The sequence below is a fragment of the Tachysurus vachellii genome, chromosome 14, assembly GCF_030014155.1.
Source record: "Tachysurus vachellii isolate PV-2020 chromosome 14, HZAU_Pvac_v1, whole genome shotgun sequence".
Classification (NCBI taxonomy): domain Eukaryota; kingdom Metazoa; phylum Chordata; class Actinopteri; order Siluriformes; family Bagridae; genus Tachysurus; species Tachysurus vachellii.
The window spans coordinates 1,649,248-1,670,289 of NC_083473.1; the positions used below are offsets into that span (position 1 = coordinate 1,649,248).

General features: G+C 36.9%; 1 protein-coding gene across 2 annotated transcripts; it reads left to right on the top strand.

Moving 5' to 3' along the window:
• The first annotated feature begins 12,700 nt into the window (after positions 1-12,700).
• On the top strand, positions 12,701-15,744 carry LOC132857258 (V-set domain-containing T-cell activation inhibitor 1-like). Of its 2 annotated transcripts, XM_060887272.1 has the most exons (6): positions 12,701-12,741; positions 13,335-13,409; positions 13,527-13,871; positions 14,590-14,619; positions 15,079-15,120; positions 15,216-15,744. In XM_060887272.1, exons 2-6 carry the CDS (start codon positions 13,364-13,366, stop codon positions 15,299-15,301), a joined length of 549 nt encoding a protein of 182 aa, XP_060743255.1. In that variant the 5' UTR covers positions 12,701-12,741; positions 13,335-13,363; the 3' UTR covers positions 15,302-15,744. The 2 variants fall into 2 exon arrangements, with proteins under 2 accessions (XP_060743255.1, XP_060743256.1); XM_060887273.1 differs by lacking the exon at positions 14,590-14,619 and having other exon boundaries at positions 12,703-12,741; positions 15,216-15,738.
• Positions 15,745-21,042: the final 5,298 nt, after the last annotated feature.

The following is a 21,042-nucleotide window of genomic DNA, read 5'->3' on the forward strand; positions in this document are numbered from 1 at the left end:
TGTTGAACCTCCTTTCTGGAATACCCCCAGGACCTGTTTATGAAGTTTACTTGAGTTGTTATTCTGCAAACTGACATGTAGAAATTACATAAATGAAAAGGTAAGTATAAAGCATTCAACTAAACAAAAATTATGCTAAAAATAGTTTAAACATGTAGGTTAGTTGCAGTCTAAGTGCTAAGTGACAGTAATGTCTAGACATCATTAGCATGATTTGTATCCTTGAGGGGCTGAACTCATTCTTGTCTTATTTGTGTTTTATAGTCAGCAGATGGTCCAGACCTCACTGACACTCCGGTGGCTCTCCTGACAGTCGTCACAGATGACCCTACTGATGCAGCCCTCTTCAGCCCTGAGAGCATCTGTATTGTCGTGGAGGATGAAATACTTGTGAGTGGTCCCACAAATCTGGCTGACTCATTTCTTCTGCTCTTTGGGTACATCTATGCACTAGACCTACAGTACAGTATCCAAAGAATCTCGAGCTTACTTTTACATTTATCCAAAAAGTTATCATGTGTCTTGAGGACAACAAACCATTGAAAGGGCGTCTACTGACACTGAAGAATGATTTGTTGAGCTAAGTATTGAGGAGGTTTTTGTTTTTTTCCCCTCTTTACAAATGTAATTGCCTGTTCTACCTCAGATATAAGATGTGACACTGTTTGCCATCTTGTAAAAATTTTGCAAATTTTGTAAAAACAAAATGTGTTTGTCATTTCCTTTTGTTTTAATTTCTCAAGCACTTTGTTTTGACTGATCCATTTTGATTCATGCCTTTTAAAAAGCACATTGTGTTTAATAAAAAAAATTGTGAAATTGTCACTTTAGTGTTTTCTAACATTACTAGATGATTATAACTGTGTAGTGGGCCGACATCAGTATTTCAGTTTAGAATTAATTTTGAGTGCATGTCCCACATTGAGCTGAAGAATATTTAAAATTTTGAGTGTATTTCCCAAATTATATGAGTTGAGGAATATTTAAAATTTTGAGTGAATTACTTCCTAATTATAAGTTGAGGAATATTAATATTTATAAGATAACATTGAGATAATTTAAGGCAACTGAACATGTAATTTTTGTTTTATCTATGAGGTATGAGAGTGTTGTGAAGTCTGTCCAGAAATGTGAGAATATGGGCTGTGTTGTACGGTCCAAGGTTGGCATGATGGTGGAGGACACCATGCATACTGGAGATGGCAGCGCACATTGTGATGTTTCCACCACGTTGGCCAGGAACATCTATAATGGCTCTGTGGCCAATGACGTTTCTCCCGCTTTTTCTGGTCTTTGCTAGGTTTAACCCAGCCTCATCTATAAAGATGAACTCATGTGGGATTGCATGAGCATCCATTTCCAGTACTCCCTGAAAACAAAGAACAAAAGTCAGTCAATATGGTGTTATCAGTACACTGGGAAACAATGTTGCGTGTAGTGTACTGCAGTCAATATAATACTTACATCCACATATGTGCGTCTGAACTCTTTGTTTCTTTGAGAGTTTCTCTCAAACGGCACCTTATAAAGTTTTCATTCTGATTTGGTTTCGCTTGAGAATGCGAGCCAATGTGGACAGACTGACTTGTTGAATGTTGTTGAATAAGGTGTTGTCTTGGATGATGTGGCTTTGAATGTCTCGTAATCTGATTTCATTATTTTCCAAAACCAAGTTTACAATGGCAGCTTCCTGTACCCCGGTGAACCTTTGGCCCCTTCCTCCACCATGGTGTCGTCTCTCAGTCCTTTAGAAAAAATAAAATAAAAATATATACAGGGCTTTTACAATGCAGCCTAAATATTTTTCCCCACAGTAGAGTACGTTGTACAGGAAACTTGTACAGTTCATGAATGGCTGTCATACACTAAGTAAACAGGTGTCACCCAACTGATACACTATGACATGGGGTATACAACATGTGTACTACACGAAATTTTGGTTACATACCTGTTCTCTAGTCTAAAGGTCCAGATGACCGAGATGACAGTAAAACGGCTCAAGTTTGGCTGCACTCTCTGTCCAGCCTCACGCATTGTCAGCCCATGGCTGATGACATGATCTACTAAGGTTGCTCTGAATTCATTTAAAAGTCTTCGTCATCTTTGGCCATGAACTCCTCTACCTGCTCTACCCCTACCTCTCACTCTTCCTCTTCCTCTCTCTGCAATGTCTTCCATTGTTGTAAAAAAAAAAAAAAAAAAGGTTCTCACTTGTGGTCTGTTCATAGTGCTTACATCCTGATTGACGTGCTAACAATTAACCATTGAGGTGTTTGGCCAGGTGGCACATGTGATTGGCCAATTAGCTCATGTAGTGTCATTTTGAATGGCAGTGTTTTGAAATGGCAAACATGTGACTTTGTCAGATTGTTGTCTTATGCAGAGATTGTTGTCTTATGTGTTCAGTGCATTTAAAAAGTGCCATTTTGAAATGCAAAATGTGTGTAAAGCAGAAAATGTGTTTAGACTTTTGGAGACTTGAAGTTTTGCTCTGTGTGTCAGTTTAAATAATTGTGCTGTGCATGTCATTTTAGTGTGTTAGCAATTGGAAAAAACTGTAATACAGCCTCTTCATCAACAGGATAATCAATAAAAGGGCACGCCATTTCATTCCCTTTGATGCTCTCTGAGTAACTGAAACATGTGCAATGCATGAGATGTTTAAACATCGCTTCCGCTTTAGAAAAAGGGAGGAGACCGAAGAAAACCAGCTGCTGTCCAGGTTAGGTTCACAGAGTAAGTTACTATGGTAACTGACTCTGAGTATAAGTTACCCCTCTTTCAGAAACGGGCTTAACTTAACCTGCTTTCTCAGGTTTAACATACCTCTCTTTCTGAAACAGAAAACCCAGAGTTTCCCTCATTTCAGGGTTAACTTACTTTTCACTTAACCTCCTTTCTGAAACAGGCCCCAGGTCTGTTAAGTTTGATGTGTGATTTAGATGGTGGCAGGTCTTTGTCGTGGGGTGATTAAAGACAAGAGAAGAGAGTCGGACAGGTTTGTTTTTGTGCTGGAGAGACACACGGAGGTGTCGCTCATTATAAAGATCTTCTGAGGACTTTCTTGTTTCTTTCTGCTTTTTACTTCTGTCAGTGTGACAGGATAAAGTGTCCAGTAGACACTTTAAAACAAATAGTGACTTTCGTGGAGTTATTTTTCCTTTGTTTCCTGGAGCATCTCCAAAGTTTGCTACGGATTACAGGTGGTGTTCCAGAACTTTCTTTGGTTGCTTTGGTTGCTGAGGAAAAAGTGCTCATGCATTCGAGGATCAGAAAGGCTATTTCCGAGTAACCTAAATGTAGTATTCTCTGTTTGACACTTTTGGGACTGCGAAGTGACTGATTTTTTTTTCATGGTTTATACCAATTTAAAAGAAGGGGCGAAGTTTATCGCCACAACGCACACAAGTCCAGGCCTGCCACGTTTTTCTTTTCTCTTTTGTTTTAATAAGTTGGTCCTCACCACAAAATGTTTCAATGTAGATATTAAAAAGGGTCAAGGTACTAAACTATAGCGTATTCTAAGTAGTTTGTTAAAGAATAAAGTAATTATTCTTTTATTCTTTTTGTCAGGTTCTTTTATTTACTAATGACTAAGTATTGTTACACTGCTAATTTTCTTTGTTTAAATTTATAATATACTGTGATTTGTGACTTGCCTAAGGGTCTAAGTTGTTTTGGATGTAGTTAACAAACCCAGAGTGCTGTTATCGTACAGGTTGGGATAGGATTTGGGATAGGAGAGCTACACACACAAAACTATCACTTGCCTATTTACATGGCCCTTATGACTGCCATCAACTTTTTATGCTATTAATTTATCATTTTTCATGAGCTGAACTCAAAGATCTAAGATCTTTATTTTTTTAAGATCTATGTACACAAAAGGCTTATTTCTCTCAAATATTGTTCACGAATCTGTCCAAATCTGGCAAACTGCAGTCAGGTCGAGACCACGATACGGACGACGAGCATGCAGATGATCTTCCCTGAGACTGTTTGTGCAGAAATTATTTGGTTATGCAAACTTGATTGATGCAGCAGCTGTTTGGGTGGTTGGTCTCAGAGGATCTTAGAGGTGAAGATGCTGGATGTGGAGGTTCTGGGCTGGTGTGGTTACACGTGGTCTGCAGTCATGAGGCCGGTTGGATGTACTGCCAAACTCTCTGAAATGCCTTTGGAGACTGCTTATGGTAGAGAAATGAACATTTAAATCACGTCAACAGCTCTGGTGGACATTCCTGCTGTCAGCATGCACACTCCCTCAAAACAACACCAATTCATCACCATCTGTAAATTTGTAAATGTCAGCATATTGCTCAAAAACCTTTAGAAAATCTAATGGATCTTGTTTGGCAGGATCAAATTTACCAATACTTTTAATCACAGCTTCTAACTCCTTGGGATTAAAACCTCTGACCATATTAGAGGTCATTGGTTCCTCCACTCCTTTAATAGCACACATAGTTGTAGTCCAGTGAACTGGAGCCATGGGGAATTTAACTGTACAGTCAGAGTATTGACTGACTGACTGAGAATCTTTTTCTGAGTTCTCATCACTGTTTAGCATTTCAGGAACTTAATTACTCCACATGCCACATACAGATGTCTTACTGGGACTTGTCTCAGTTGTGCCTTTTTTTTTTATCAGAAATTGATAAACCTTTTGCTTCCTCCAAATCTTCAAACAATGTTTCCACAAATGAATTAATCATGCTGATGGTAGTTCTAAAGGAGTGCAATCTCATTCTGCATCCTTACCTTTTCTTCTTTCCAGAGCATTTCACTAGCCTGGTAATCTCCTTCAGAGATTATCCCATCATCTAGTCTAGATTAAGTTGCTCATTTTCAGTATTTAATGCATTTAGAATCTTCCTCTATCTCATTTTTTGTTCTTTGGCATTTTGGCATCATTTTCAAACTCTACCGAGTGAGGTTTCAAATCTGTTTACATGATGTGAGGCTAACAATCTCACAGTAAACATCAGTAAGACCAATGAGATGGTCATGGACATGAGAAAAGGGTAAGGAAAGGACATGTGTATAAACGCATTATACAAAACAAAAACAGTCACATGGCATAGACATAAAAACTGCCCCCCTGGTGTCCAAGTAGGGAATAGGTGAAGCCATTCTTGAGTTCTAATCCCCTCAAGGCACAGAACCACGCCAAAAGTTCTAAAAGGGGCAATGCTCACAGCAAGGCAGGTGGGGGGAGCGAGGAACGCGGCATGGCAGGTCGGGGGGAGCAATGACCCCAGGCAAGCCGCAAGCCAACCCATGTCCGAAAGGAAGATACGACTTCCACTCGGACATCATACATACGACTTGCTCAGCTGCTCAAGTGCACCACCCTACATTTATTACAATAGATTTTCATACCCAACGTCATATTAACTGTACTAGGAAGCTCTTACAATCATACATTACATTACACTACATTGTCACTTGCACTTCAGTGTACTATGGAATCAGTTTTAACAAATTGTTTCTATTGAATACGGGTTTGTAACGGGGCCTTCAGTGTTACATAACATAAGTGTACTCTTATAGATTTATAAGATAATAGAGGCGGCTCTTTATCAAATGGGTTAACTGGGTTCTCATCTATGGTCTTAGATGAAGTGCTTGTCAGAAGGAAAGCAGCACTCACTTGAGTAAAGCATCTGGCTTAACATGGTTTCAAAGTCAACCCCACTGAGTGTTGCTACAGTATCTCTTAGCCCTTTGAGGTATGATTTGGTAGCTCTACCCCCCAACTGTTGAGTGTAAACACTGGCTAGAGACCTTATTTTGTAAGTAACATTTGCATCACTAGTCAGCTGATATGTATGCGGTAACATTGGCTCTAGAGATTGTAAAGAATGCCCGCTGTCAAATTCAATGACTAGCTTATTATGGAATTCTGATTCAGTATCATCAATCTTAATTGACCTAACAATGGTACCATGTTCTTTTAGGAAATTTTTTCAGTTCTTCATCACCTGTGGTTTCATTTACCCCACTAGCTATTACAGTGTTTGGGATTTTTATACTTTGCTGAGCAACAGCATCCATGTTAGCAATGTGTTAATTTGTCTGGTAACCAAACTGGGGTTTTAAAGTCTCAATGCCTATGATCAGTATCACACCACTACCTCCTGGATGGCTCGCCACTTTTATGTAATGGGGTTTTCAGTGTTACTGTAAGTGTAGTCTTATAGATTTAAGATAATGGATTAATAGACTGATTTGCTGGCAACAGATTCAGAAGATACTTAGTTCATCTAGAGAGGTAGGAGTAAACACTGATTAATCACAAGACACTGCATGTAAAGTAATATCTTATCCTTAAACGAAAATTACAAAAACATTAAACAAAACAACAAATCAGTTACATCACCTGATGTAAGTGTACACTATATGTTTAAGATAAGTGACCTCTAATCACTACCTTTAACAACAACATTTAACACACAATTAGATTAGATTTACAACTTTGACTGATATCAGATCTCTTTTTCAGTGTAATACTGGTTAAAACAGCAACAGTATAACAACGTCCAGTTAAATACAGTTCCAACTAGGGCAGTTCTTGGTTCCAGAGGAAAGTATTTACTGTTGTCCACTAAGTTGTAGAACAGTTGAAAGCTCAAAGTGCTTTTAACTTTGAGTGAGCAATAAACAAACACAAGGTTCTCCCTTGAATGGATTAGATGAATTTCCTCTTCTTTCCTTCGAGAAGTCGACTGTGTTGACGCGCCATCAATGATATTCTTAACTCCACAAATGCATGACCGCATTTAGTAAACAGTCATATTTGTCTCATGTTACCACAATCCAGTAGCTAACATAAATATAAGCATATATTCAACAATAATTTAGAGTTTACATACATTGACTTTTCAGGCATATTATATTAACACATTTTACCAACATATACTTTTAGTAAGTATTACTTTACAGTTTAGTAAGGAAATAAATATTTGTTCCAGCATTAACAATATGGCATTTTATTTTTGTAGACACGTGCGTTACAGCTACATGTTAGTGAGCTAGACCACTGCACATGCAAACAGCTTAACATCAGCTCACTTTTTTCAGCTTGATGTGATGTTTAAGTGAAACCTCAAGGTTAAAATCATCATCTAACAAAGCATAAAGTATGGATGATATATTTAGAATAAAATAAAAAGCAAAATGTCACAGTTTAAGGAACATAAGTGAATGTTTTTTATTGTGAAACATTGTACTTTACAGGGAACTTACATTCAACATCCTGAAGAAAGTCCTGTTGAAATCGATTAGTTCCTCTTTCTTTCAGAATGAATTATTTGGAACAGACTCTCCGGACCATCTTCTGTTAAAGCCTTCTCTGGCTTCATGAAGACACATCATTTGCAGAAGGTATCTCTGAATCTAGAAGGAAAAAAAAGTTTGAATGCCTTTGACAAATGGTATACCCTCTCACAATGCTAGGTAAACTATTCCCATACATGTATAAATGCCACTGGTCTAATCTTGGTTCAACTTCAGCAGAAATCAGACCAAAAATTCATTAAAAAAAAAATTATATAAATGTTATAAATTGAGTTGAATGTCAATGAGTAATATAAGTAGTTGATCCCCTACCACCCAAAAATAATTCTAGCTCCCACAGACAGCTTATGGGCTCGTGTGTCACACAGATTAAGAAGGTGCTGCTAGCAACAACTGTGTATAAAAGCTTGGTGAGAAGGAGATCATTGGAACGATTATTTGCAAATGGAAGGTATACATCAATCGCCATCGGTCTGGAACTCAATGCAAGATTTCATCTCATGGGATGAGGATGATCATGAGGAAAGTGAAAGATCAGTCCAGAACTACCCAGGAGGAGCATGTGAATGATCTCAAGGCAGTTGGGTCCATAGTCACCAAACAAACCATTGGTAACACAATACACAGCCATGGATCAAAATCTTTCAACGCCCGCAAGGTCCCCATTATCAACTAGGCACATGTACAGACCCAACTGAAGCCAGTTGCCAGTGAACACAGAAGTACTGTGGTCAGATGAGGCCAAAACTGAGCTCTCTGGCATCAACCTGCCATGTTAGGAGGAAGTAAAATGCTGACTATGACCTGTTGTGGAAGGTTTGAGAGAATTAAAGTATAAAATATCACACTCGTAGGCATGGGCAAGAGTAAAAAAGTTTTCACAATTTATTGTGTTCAGCTGTGCAGCAGGACCCAACACTCTGCGTGTAACCTGAGAGGAAGGGCCCCGATCATTGATAACATCACGATTTCATAGACAGCATTCAAATGAAACAGGCAAAACAAGGTCCCACGGGAACTACCAAGGTCTCACGGGAACGGTCTACTGGAAGCTGTTTGTGCTGCTATACAACTGCAATTTCTAGTTACCTTAACTACCAGCCATGAGAAGCATCGAAGGACAGGTTCTTATGAACATCTCTAAAGTGAAAATATCCACTACAGACCCTAAGAACACCATCAATACCGTCAAGCATCAAGGTTGAAAAAGCATGCTTTGGGGCTGTTTCCCTACTAAAGGAACAGGCTGACTTTGCTGCATTGAAGGGCCAATGGGCACGGCCATGTATAGTAAAATCTCTTGCATGAGAATCTCCTGATGGGTCATGGATGGGTCTGCAGGAGTTCCACTATACATCACCCTTTAAACAAGTCTTAAATCTAAATCTAAGGATAATTTATGTGATGGCTAATTTATCAAATTCAATTTCTGTGTTCAGCCAAAATATTTGGCTTTTCTTTCTGTTATTGAACAGACTATATATTTGAATTCTTGTATGAATTTTGTAATATAATATATAAAAAGTTACATTCATCCTGTTGCAAATTAACAGTGGGTAAATCTGACAGAGTGCCAGTATATAATATAGACAGTGTGTGCATCCTGCAGATTATTGTATAATAAAGTAGGTAAATAATTTATAACACAGCCACAACATAAGCAACAGTTAATAACTGCAGAACTAGATGTCTTTGCTTCTGCTAGGAAACTACAGAATGTGTGAAGAAATAAGAATACCTTTCAAAAGGTGCACAGGTCCCCTGGAGGACATACCAATGAGCCAAGTCCATTACAGTCTCTTCTTTGGTTTTCTGTATTACAAGCACATTATGACCAACAAGACTAATCAAGCTGGCTGCCCTAGAAACTGCATCTTCCTGCTGTGATTCTGACTTCTAAATCTAAAATAGTAAATTAACATAACTATAAGTACAGTACATAGCAATTACTGAGAGACTCATGTATTTTAATTAAGGTTTATGGTTATTAGTAAACTAGTAATTAAGTTAAATCATAGAGGAAAAAAAACTCAGCGATTGCATCGCTGCTTTAATCTTTGCAAGATTAAAATGTATTTCATATAAAATACCTAAAGGGCTTACATTTCCCCAAGGTTACAAGATCACGTATTTAGCCAAATCTCAGGACTAAAAATATTAAACAAAAATATCTAAAGATAAAGCACAATACAAAAAAAAAAGAAAAACATGATTGTCCCTGATTATCACACATGTAAATACAAATCTATCAGTGGCCTAATTAATACATTATTAAAAAAAATGTACAAAAAATGTTCCAGTACCTCTGGAATTGCATGTGAGGACTTTAGTTGGACCATTAAAGATTCCAATATTGTCCTTGAATTCATGAAGACATAACCAGAAGAACTCCCGGGTAAACACTCCACTGTCAACAGCACGCTCATATTCTGTAATCTGTGAATTTTATATCCATCTTCTTTTCTGGTGCAAAATTGGAACGGTCAATATCAGTGCATGTCAAACATTTGTGACAGCTAATAAATAGATTTTAACTTTTATGCACACAAAGGCATTTACATTGTCAATTATAGCCATAATGCTACATTTAGAATATAAGTTCAAAAGGATAGTTTAAGTTTAGTTAAAGTAACAAGACTTTCTTACTGGTATCAGCCTTAATGCATAAACTAACTGTTTTATTTACATCTCAAAACTTAGCTATGCAGAATGTACAATATACTCTATAAAAAACAAAAGAAATAAGTAAAATGAAATTATACTCTTAAGTGTCACATACTTAATCTGCTAATAGTTTAAGTTAATCAAAAATAATTAAATAGAATCAAAAAGTAAAAAATCTATAAACTCAAAATACTTAAGTTAGTTGAATTGTTTTATGAAATGAGGTTTACACTACTACCTACTCAATCTATGTAATTATTCTGAGCATTTGGGTTTAGTGTAGTTATCTTCGCTGTTTATGTACAGGCAAATGTGTAAACTGTAAGAAACTTTAAGGTTTTATGTATTTTTTTTACTTCTTGTATTCATGAGTGTTGAACAATTGTATTTGACTTGGTAGACTTGACCTCTTGCATATTAACAGTAAATAATAGTAACAACAATAACATTGTGGCTTTATATAAATAAAAGGTTTTGTCTGTACATTGGACAGAACTCACTCTTTCAACGGCATCTTTGTTTCATACATCGGAGAACCAGGAAAATGTATGTCTTTATGTCCATCTAGATTTATCACAACACACAACTGTCTGGACAGAATTTAATGAAACTTTTGCTGTACTTAGACATCTGCCTAAAGTTTAACCTGTAGTGAAATCAAAATGTTTAGTAACAATGATGTTATGAACAGTTACGTGCCAAATTTATTAATCTACTTTAAAATAAGCTACTTGTTTAATGTAAACACCTGGACAATATATATGTAATGATGCGTCGTGAGGCTGAGGATCCATTTGCAGATTTATTGTACACTCTCGTAATAACAGGCAGGGTCAAAGAAACGGCAGACACTACAACGTAGGCAAGGCAGTAACGGGGTCGATAATAACAGGTAGAAGGTCGGGGCAGGCGGCAAACAATCGTAAACACGGACACAGAAATAGATCAAGAAACAGGGAATCAGAAACAGACAGGAAACGCTCAGAATGACAGCCGAGCAAGTCGAGACTTCACCCACTATGGGAATGGGATAGGGCCATGGGAAGCATAGTCCGGAACTGGTTAGTATTCAGGCGAACGTTCCCTCTGGTGGCGCTCGGAGGATGAGGCCGGTGCCTCATTCATGACAATATATTCATTAGAAAAGTTAAACTGAATACTTTTACTGGGATTAGTTCATATTTTCACCACTGAAATAACAGCACTAAAGTGTTATACACAAATTTTAATGTGCTGGAGTGCTGGAGGCTGACAAGAAAACAAGTACAACTTAGTGTAAACAAGGCAGAAACAAACTTTTCTATATCCTCTTTCTCATTGAGTGTAATAAGATGAAATGACAGTAGACGCAATATATTGCCATGAAAGAAAAGGAACAAAAAGTGTAGAGTAAAAGTGTACTCACAACACAAGTGATTAAAATAGTTCAACACGGCAGGTCTCTGAGTGAAATCTTTCTTTCCACTCGTGTAGACACTTGCATGTGAGGTCCTTCTCAAATGCCAGGTGAATGAGGTGGGCCTTACGTGTGTGTGTCTGTGGTCTGAATAATTTTTCTAAAAAGATTTTTTGTTGTCAGTTTCACGTTTTCTTCTTTTTTCTTTAGTGTAGAAATAAACTATTTAGCAACAGTACATTCTTTCTCAACAATGGTTGATTTTGTTAATGACATGATGTGATAAAGTAACTTCGGATTAAAAAATTGGTCGCTCTCTGGGTTCAGAGCAATCAGCGACTGTGCAAGCTGTGTGTTGCGCTCACCAAAGCAATGGCTGATTTCTCCAAGAAGTGTATCGAGTGCACTGTAATAAAGCCTTCGTTGTCATTGTCCTTTTGTCCTTTTGTTTCTTCACCAAAGTAGTGGTGTAAGTTCTTAGTTACTGTGAGCTGTCGTTTTGAAGGTGTGAAAGTAACATCCTAAACCGTAAAAATCCTAAAAATCATAAACCGTAACAAATAAAAACAAATGCATTAGAGTTTGAATCTGTCCCATGGCTCTGTGTCGGAAATGTGCACACTGAGAGTGTGTGAGAGTGTGCTCAGTGTGTTTCTGGGGAGGACCACAGACTTTATTCTCACTGTAATATCTTTCATTCGGCTGCAGATGGGATGCCCTTCCTGACACAACCCTCCATTGTTCTCTTATTACTCACGTCTTCCGTCTCGGGCCCTTCTGTTTGAACAGTAGACAGGGGTTGATACAGGCGGCTCCTGAGGACTGGGAGGGACGTTTCCTTTGATAGCATTACCTTTACTACCAGCTATATGGTCATGAGCAGGCTGGCTGTGAAATAGTGAATACAGTTCTCCATCCGTTACTGAGTGCGGTTTACGGCACCACTTTGGGCCTCGGACTCACACACTCACACACTCACTCGCACTCAGACGCAATCACCAATGTGTCATCATTAATGACGTCAGGTTTCATTCAATTTATTACGAGTTTTTATTTCTCTTACGAATAATTTTACTAACGGCATGCCATGATTTTACATATGTTATGTATTCAGATATAATGACTATTTCTTTTTGTATATTAATCATGTTTTCAGTAGTAAGTGTGTCCTTTTTGGCTTGAGCTCCTACAGACTCCTATTGACCTCCATTGTTTAACGCTTCCTCACTCCGAACTCATTCCAAAACTTTTGCACAAAATGAAACTAAAACTAAACACCTTTTACAGACCACAAACTTTTACTCTCTCTCTCTCTCTCTCTCTCTCTCTCTCTCTCTCTCACACACACACACATACATAAACACAGTGTCTCTCTTTAAAAGGTAAGACATATAAAATGATTTAAATAATCACGTTATTTAATCTTTTTTAAATAAATGTTTAGATGTGTAAAAGCTTTTTAGTTAAGATTGTTTTCTTCCAAATTTCTCTTAAACATCAGAGAGAATTTTACGAAGCTGTTTATTTAAACATTTCCAGTGTTGCTTAAATTTGATTTTGAAAAAAAATGACTTAAAATCAAAAATATTATAAAGGCTTTATCTAAATTTAAGCTGAGCATTTTGTGTTATTACAGTTTTTCATTTTATTTTTATAACTGAACACAATCATTTGTGGATTTTTTCTTTTATTATAAATCTATTGTTATTATAAACGAAGAGGGAAGGAAGAACGAGAGAATTGACAGAACAAATTTAAAAGTGAAAGTGTCACTGACTTGGAAATTCCAATGTTCTAATGAAAGTAAAATAAATCTTTTATTATTATTATTATTATTATTATGTATTCTTGGGTTTTACCCTTTTTATGAGTCTAAATGAGTTCTACATTCTAATGTAAAGCTTCACAGAGCAGAAAACCAGGTGAAATTCTATCAGCTGTATTGACACTAATGACTTTCTTATGCTAATTTTAGAGAATCTGCACTTCATAAAGTCAAGCATTATGACCTCCCTTCTTTATATTTACATCATGTGGATTTCAAGTATAGGTATGTGTAGCTTTCAATAAAATTAAAGCTATCTGAACCACCAAATCAGACTCCAAACATGAAGAAATTGACTTGAAGTTGCTAAAATGACGTTATTATATTTAAAACGTTCCCCAGGCTTCCTCACAGCAGACTCTCAGATATCAGCTCGAGTGGGTTCCACAGTTATCCTGCCGTGTGAGTGGAGAGATGTCCATCTCCAGATACCTCATGTTCAGTGGAACACAGTTTCTGAGACTGTGTTTGAGAGAAAGGGTGTGGAGCTGTACGTGGGTGAGGGATATCAGGGCCGTGTGGACGTTCCTCAAGACAAGCTGCTTAAAGGAAACTGTTCTCTGGTGCTGAAGAACGTCAGACTCAGTGATGCAGGCGTCTACGAGAGCTACCTGTCTGTGAGGCGCAGGAAGAGAGCCAGCTCTACGAAATGGGTTTTAGTCCAGTGGCTCAAGCTCTCAGTCGATGGTACGTAGATATCAGAAACACACAGAGTTCTGGACTCTGATTGGTTTATATCATTGTACGTTATCATTACCATAGTAACAGCCCACTTACAGGAATGTGTACAAGAGGCGTTTCACATAAACAGAATAAAAGGAGTGTACTGACTGTACAGTGCTGTGAAACTGGAACTTTAAGTGCTGCAGCATCTTCAGGACGGAGGAGTTTACACTTCATTGCAGTTACTTAGTAACGCAACAAGCTGCTGTTTTGTCTCATTCGATTCTGAAGACAACAACGTGAGGCTTGTGAGAAGGTTATGTTTACAGCTACTAAAATATGTGAGAACAGGAACGGACTCATTACATTAAATGCATATAAATGGATGGAAAGCATGCTGAGTTTGTCAGTTCAGTGTTATGTGAGATGTCAACCACAGATTTCACATATACACAGTTCATGTCAAGTTTGTGCTCTTGCAAGACACGAAGAGTAAAAAAAACAATCTGATAAGATTTCCATAATGTAAATGAATTAAAGCTAGAGTTAAAATCATGTCATTATTTGAAGCCGATAAATATTTCATTACAAACATCTAATGAACTGAGCATGATGAAGTTTCGAGACAGAAACATTGAGAACAGTCCTGAAGTTCATACAGTGACTGGATGAGAACTACATAAAGGAGGAATTCATAATGGTGTCAAAAATAAACATTCATTTTCGTTATTTTCACTCAAAGAGAATCAGCTGGAAACTTCATCTGCCAGTGGTGAGTGATTATGAATCAGTTCGAAACTTTACAATCACTGCATTTATTAACCACAAAGTCGTGGTAGTGAATGGTGCAACTTTCACTTCAGTCTAAATCACAAACTACGGTGCATCAAACATTCATTATAAAATGATTTCATCTCTAACATCTGCTCTTAAAATCTAAAGCTAACGACTAAAATCTCTAAATTCAACAGTAAAATGTTTTTCTCTAGATTTGCTTGTTAATAACCACCACATTATTAAAAATATCGAAGTCGTCTTTATGCTCCACCCACTTTTTAATTCCATCATGTCATATCTCTGAAAAGGTTGTGTATATATCGTATGTGTGTAATAATATACGTATTTATGATGCACTCATCTGTAGAGCTTCATTAATCATTATTATAGTGTAGATCTGTGAACATATTAAAATGAAATCATTAATATTCCTATTTTTCCTTTTCTCCTTAAGAAACTCCTCTACAGGACCTTTCAGAAAGGTTAAACAGCACAGGTGAGTGTTGAGAAAATATAAAGCCGCCAACATCAAGTGTGTGTTTGAGTGATAGATTGTTCAGATTGATTGATTGATTCTCTCATTCTGTCTAGATGATGTTGGAGTGAATCGTCCTCGACCAGTCATCATCCTCTTTCATCTTCTTTTATGTTTCCTGATGCTTGGATTCTGTGTGTAAACATCAGGAGAGTAGGTTTAGATTAGATTAGATTAGATTAGATTAGATTCAACTTTATTGTCATTACACATGTACAAGGCAACGAAATGCAGTTTATGTCTAAACAGAGTGCAATAGCAGCAAGTGCAGGATATACAGACTTTACAAGATTTAAATAAGTTAAATAAAGTGGTAATATGGAAGTAATTTACAGATGTGTGTGTACTATGAACAGAATATACAAATGGCAATAACTATAAACTGAAATTTACAAAATATATGGCTATTACTATAAACAGTAATTTACAGATGTGTATGTACTATGAATATAATATACAGATTAATATATATGTGCTATGGACATAATATATTGCTGTTACTATAAACAGAAATCAGGTGGATATATACAGGTTACATCAGATACTGCTGTGATGTAAACGAGGACAGAAGGTCACTCATTTCAGACTCCAATATAACTATAAATGGAGAAAAAGTATGTTGTTTCTGTCTAAAAATAAATAAATATAAAAGCATTAAACAATATAATAAAATAATAAAGCTCTCAACACTACACATTAGTTTCAATTCTTTTTTATTGTTCATAATGATGTGGAAAGTTTCTGAACTCTAAGCTGTGAGTCGTAATGAAACCTAATGATGACATAACAATAAGCAGCACACACACACACACACACACACACCACTCTGTGTGCTCCTGTCTCTCTATCCAGCTCTCATCTCTTTCTCTTTTGAATCACATGAGTGTGTGATCTTTACCACACGACCTGAGAAACTTACTGTACAGTTTAATATCTAGCTGCGGCTTGTTGGATCAGATCATTAGTGAACTGCTGAAATAAACAATGAATCAGTCCAGAGTTTATATCAAGTTTGAAAAACTTAAGCAGACTGATATTAATTAACATTTTTGAAAGTACCTTTAAATTTAAAATAAATGGTGGTATTTTTACTTTATAAAGGTACATTGTGTACATTTCTAGAGACAAGATGAAGTTTTCCTTCCTTAGACTTGGCTACGTTTCAGTCTTTACTCTGTAAATAACTCCATAAATATAAAATAGAAATTGGTTCACAAATCTCTTGGACTTGCACACTGAATCATCTGAAGACACACGACATGTTCAGATTGAGCTTTATTCCATTTAGTCGCTCACACAAAAATATACGTTATTGCATTTGTAAGAAGAGAAGGTGAAAATCCTGTACTGTGTGTTCAGATGTTCAAAGGTTCAGAAGTTTCTAAGCATTTTAATGTACCTTATATAACACACACACACACACACACACAGTTAAATTCTTATAACAGAATTTAAATTATGTATACAGCATAAGATTCTTTGCTTGAACTCAGCAGTTCAGTCGGTGACGTAATTACACCAGGACAAGCAGAAGAGGTTTTTTTAGCGCAAGCAGAAGAAGTGTTTGATTGAACAATGACTCTAGAGAGTGCACAAAGTGGTGTGTGTGTGTGTGTGTGTGTGTTTGATTGAACAAAGACTCTAGTGATTCTCTAGTTGTGTAGGCTTGTGCTTCTCAGAGACAGGGGAACTGAGAGACATCCGTTTTGAGAAATTCAGACACACAGTATTAAATCAATCCAGACTGGGATCAGTGAACACATGGTCATGTTACTCTGACTGGCAGTCAACATGTTGCAGATCCTCGGCCCAGGAAGTGAGTTAACTTTAATAAACTCTATAATATAAATAGAATTATCTTTAGTTAAACATTTATAGAGTGTATTCAGTATGGAGCTGCTTGAATCTTGTGCATTTAAATAGACAAAAAAATGATCTACAATCTAAAACATCGTAAAACATTTGTTAAATCTTGCTGAAGTTAATGTTGTAGATCAGCGGCGTGTAATAAGATATTACAGGCTTCATTAAGGACGCTTTCACACCGTTAACTCGGTTCTGAATCAGAGTGAAATTGATTGTTTTGGTTCGCTTGCTGTTTGGGTTGTTTTGATTTTCTTATGGTATTGTGTGTGTGTGTGTGTATATATATATATATATGAAAACTGGCCAAGGTCAGTGCGTGCATGCATATGCATATAGCAAGGGAAAATAAACAAATGTTTACCTGTACAGACGGTACATAAATCATGTACATAAATCAGCTGTAAGTAATCAGTCTCCCTCCTGTCACAATGAGTGTAATTAACATTCACATTCATCAATGAGATTTTATTCTTCTTATACTACAGTTCATTCTCATGCATTTCTCTATATACTATTGTGTTATGCTCTTATGATTATTCTGTAGCTTCTTTATCATATATATCTGAATATCTAAGTAGGAGAACAACGCTAATAAATAAACAGCCTACTTCAAGCTTGGGTGAGTGAAAATAGGGTCAAGAATTAAAACTATAAAATCATTAAAATATTGACTCCATCTAACTAATCCTCAGAGTCCTAATGTCAAATAGAACTGACTAAAACACTGATCTGATAAATCTGATACTTCTCAGTCCCTCATACAAAATTCCTCCATATTTGAGGTTTAGAACTCAGTTTTCTTACTAAAAGGGAAATATTTAAACACCATGAAAAAGTGTCTGTTTATGTTGTTTATATGCACACTGTATAAAGGATTTATTTACTATATAATTTCATTTCTTGATAATGTGTTGGTGAAATGACCACTAGGGGTCACTAGGGGAAATGACCACTAGGGGTCACTGTAAGGATGTGATTTCATGTCGCCTTCATGAACGTCTTTTATTTGTTTTAGAAAATGTGCACAAAGAACTCCCGAGACTGTTCTACAAATTCTCTCTCATTTGTGGTTATATTTCGCTGTTTTCTAACTGTGTTGGTAAGTCGTCTTCTTCTTCTTCTTCTTCTTCTTCTTCATCTTCTTCTTCTTCATCATCTTCTTCTACTTTGATCTTTTCCCATTAGCAGTTGCCAATCATCTGTTTCCACCTCACTCTATCCTCATTATCTTCTACTCTCACACCAGTTACCTTCATGTCCTCATTTAACACATCCATAAATCTCCTCTTTGTCCTTCCTTTTGACCTCTGACCTGCAGCTCCATCTCCAACATCCTTCTACCAACATAACCATCTCCCTCCTCTGTACATGTCCAAACCATCTCAATCTAGTCTCTCTGTCCTTGTCCCCAAAACAGCCAACCTGAGCTGTTCTTGTTAATGTGCTTGTGTTGGTAAATAACCAATAAAATTAGCAACAAAAAAAAGAACTGGGATTGTTAAAAGAAGATACTCAACCATGTTTTTTTATTTTTTCTTCCTCTGCACAGGTTCTCAGGTTGTATCTGCTCGAGCAGGTTCTACGGCTGTCCTGCTTTGTGTGTTTAATGTCACATCAGTCACCTCTACAATCCCACATATTCAGTGGCTCTTTGCTAACGAGACAGTGTTCGAGAGGGTTGGGTCGAGCTTTTATGAGGGTGTGGGATATGAAGGACGTGTGGACGTTCCTGAGGATGAGCTGAGGAAAGGAAACTGTTCCCTGGTGTTGATGAATGTCAGTGTTTATGATGCAGGAACCTACAGCAGCTACCTGTTAGTGCGCCGTAAGGCAGTCCGCTCTCCTGAATGGACTTTGATCCAACAGTGTGAACTCTCAGTTAAAGGTGAGTCTGTGTCTAGAGCAACGATTAGTGCTGTCAAAATCATCACGTTTATTTTAAATATTTGGAAATAAAGTAAATTATGTGCAGCAATTTTATAGTTTTAAATGAGTGTGTGTGTGTGTGTGTGCCCTGTGATGGGTTGGCACTCCGTCCAGGGTGTATACTGCCTTGATGCCCGATGACGCCTGAGATACTGTAGTTCGGATAAGCAGTAGAAAATGAGTGAATGAATGAATTTTATAGTTTTATTTGTTAAAAAGATATTCGTTCTAACATTTGTGCTACAGAATTAACGCTTCACTGCTCACATTTTACACAGAAAAAGAAGTTATTCACATTATAACAAGTTTTTTTCTGTGATTAATGTAATGGATTAACTTTGACTTCTCACTGGATTTCTGTAACTCATCACGATGGACAGATAGATACTAATCTTAAATATCTTAAAGGTTGTTTTTCACCCAATACGAATGTACAGCTAACAAACAAAAAATAAATGAGGTGTTTAATTAAAAGATGGATATTAGCTTGCTAACTTTCTCACAGCTCGCTGACTGATAAGTACTGAGATGTTTTACTTACCCTTTACTGTGCACAGATTAATTTAATGTTTTTATGAATTTGTTCTCCATCTCAGTGCCCAATAAATCAGTAATCACCCCCCCCCACACACCTGCCACAGGTAAACAATCTCATCTGATCTCACAACTAAACTGTTAACAGCTCACAACCCTGAGAAATGAGAAGCAGGTTTATTTACAGCCATGAATGTGTCTCCTTCCAGATGATGCAGGACGAATCTCTCCTGTCCTGCTGATGATGTTCCTGTCCCTCCTCTGGTTGTTACATGTAACATGTAACACACATTACAGCCAGGACGTGTCGTGTATCATGAAGTATTAGGATGTAAAACTAAGCTTACAGTCACACAACATTTATAATCGTTTATATTAGTGACAACAGCCACTTTTTAAACACGACTGCTCATGCTTTACATTTCACCTTGTGTTAATATCAGTCTGCTTAAGTTTTTCAAACTTGATATGAACTCTTGTCTGATGTATTGTTTATTTCAGCAGTTCACTAATGATCTGATCCAACAAGCCGCAGCTGGATATTAATCTGTACAGTAGGTTTCTCAGGTCGTGTGGTAAAGATCAAACACTCATGTGATTCAAAAGAGATGAGAGCTGGATAGAGAGACAGGAGCACACAGAGTGGTGTGTGTGTGTGTGTGTGTGTGTGTGTGTGTGTGTGTGTGCTGCTTATTGTTATGTCATCATTAGGTTTCATTACGACTCACAGCTTAGAGTTCAGAAACTTTCCACATCATTATGAACAATACAAAAGAATTGAAACTAATGTGTAGTGTTGAGAGCTTTATTATTTTATTATATTGTTTAATGCTTTTATATTTATTTGTTTTTAGACAGAAACAACATACTTTTTCTCCATTTATAGTTATATTGGAGTCTGAAATGAGTGACCTTCTGTCCTCGTTTACATCACAGCAGTATCTGATTTAATGTAATGAAATGTATTAAATGAGTCAGTTCCTGTTCTCACTGAAATCATTTTACTTCTTTGTGTGTGTGTGTGTGGTGTGTGGGTTGGTGTGTGGTGTGTGGGTGTGTGTAAGTGGCTGTAAAAGGTATTTAGTTTTAGTTTCATTGTGTGCAGGCACTTCATTGTGTTCCGAACTCTTGCACACATGTTTGTACAATGAGTTTGTAGGAGCTCAAGCCAAAAAGGACACACTTACTACTGAAAACATGATTAATAAACAAAAAGAAATAAAGTTATTATATCTGAATACATCACGTATGTAAAATGATAGAATGCCGTTAAGGAAATTATTCATAAGAGAAATGATTGAAAACTCGTAATAAATTGAATGAAAACTGACTTCAGTAATGATGACACATTGGTGAGTGCGTGTGAGTGTGTGTGAGTGCGTGTGAGTGTGTGTGAGAGTGTGAGTGTGTGTGTGAGACTTATTTATTAAGTCACCATGAATTTTTATGATATGTGACTTGCATAAATAAAGTGTTGTAAAAGTAAAAAAAAGTCTCTCTCTCTCATATCAGTAGAGGTGGAGAGAAACGAGCTTACACACTTCAGTACGTTAAGTA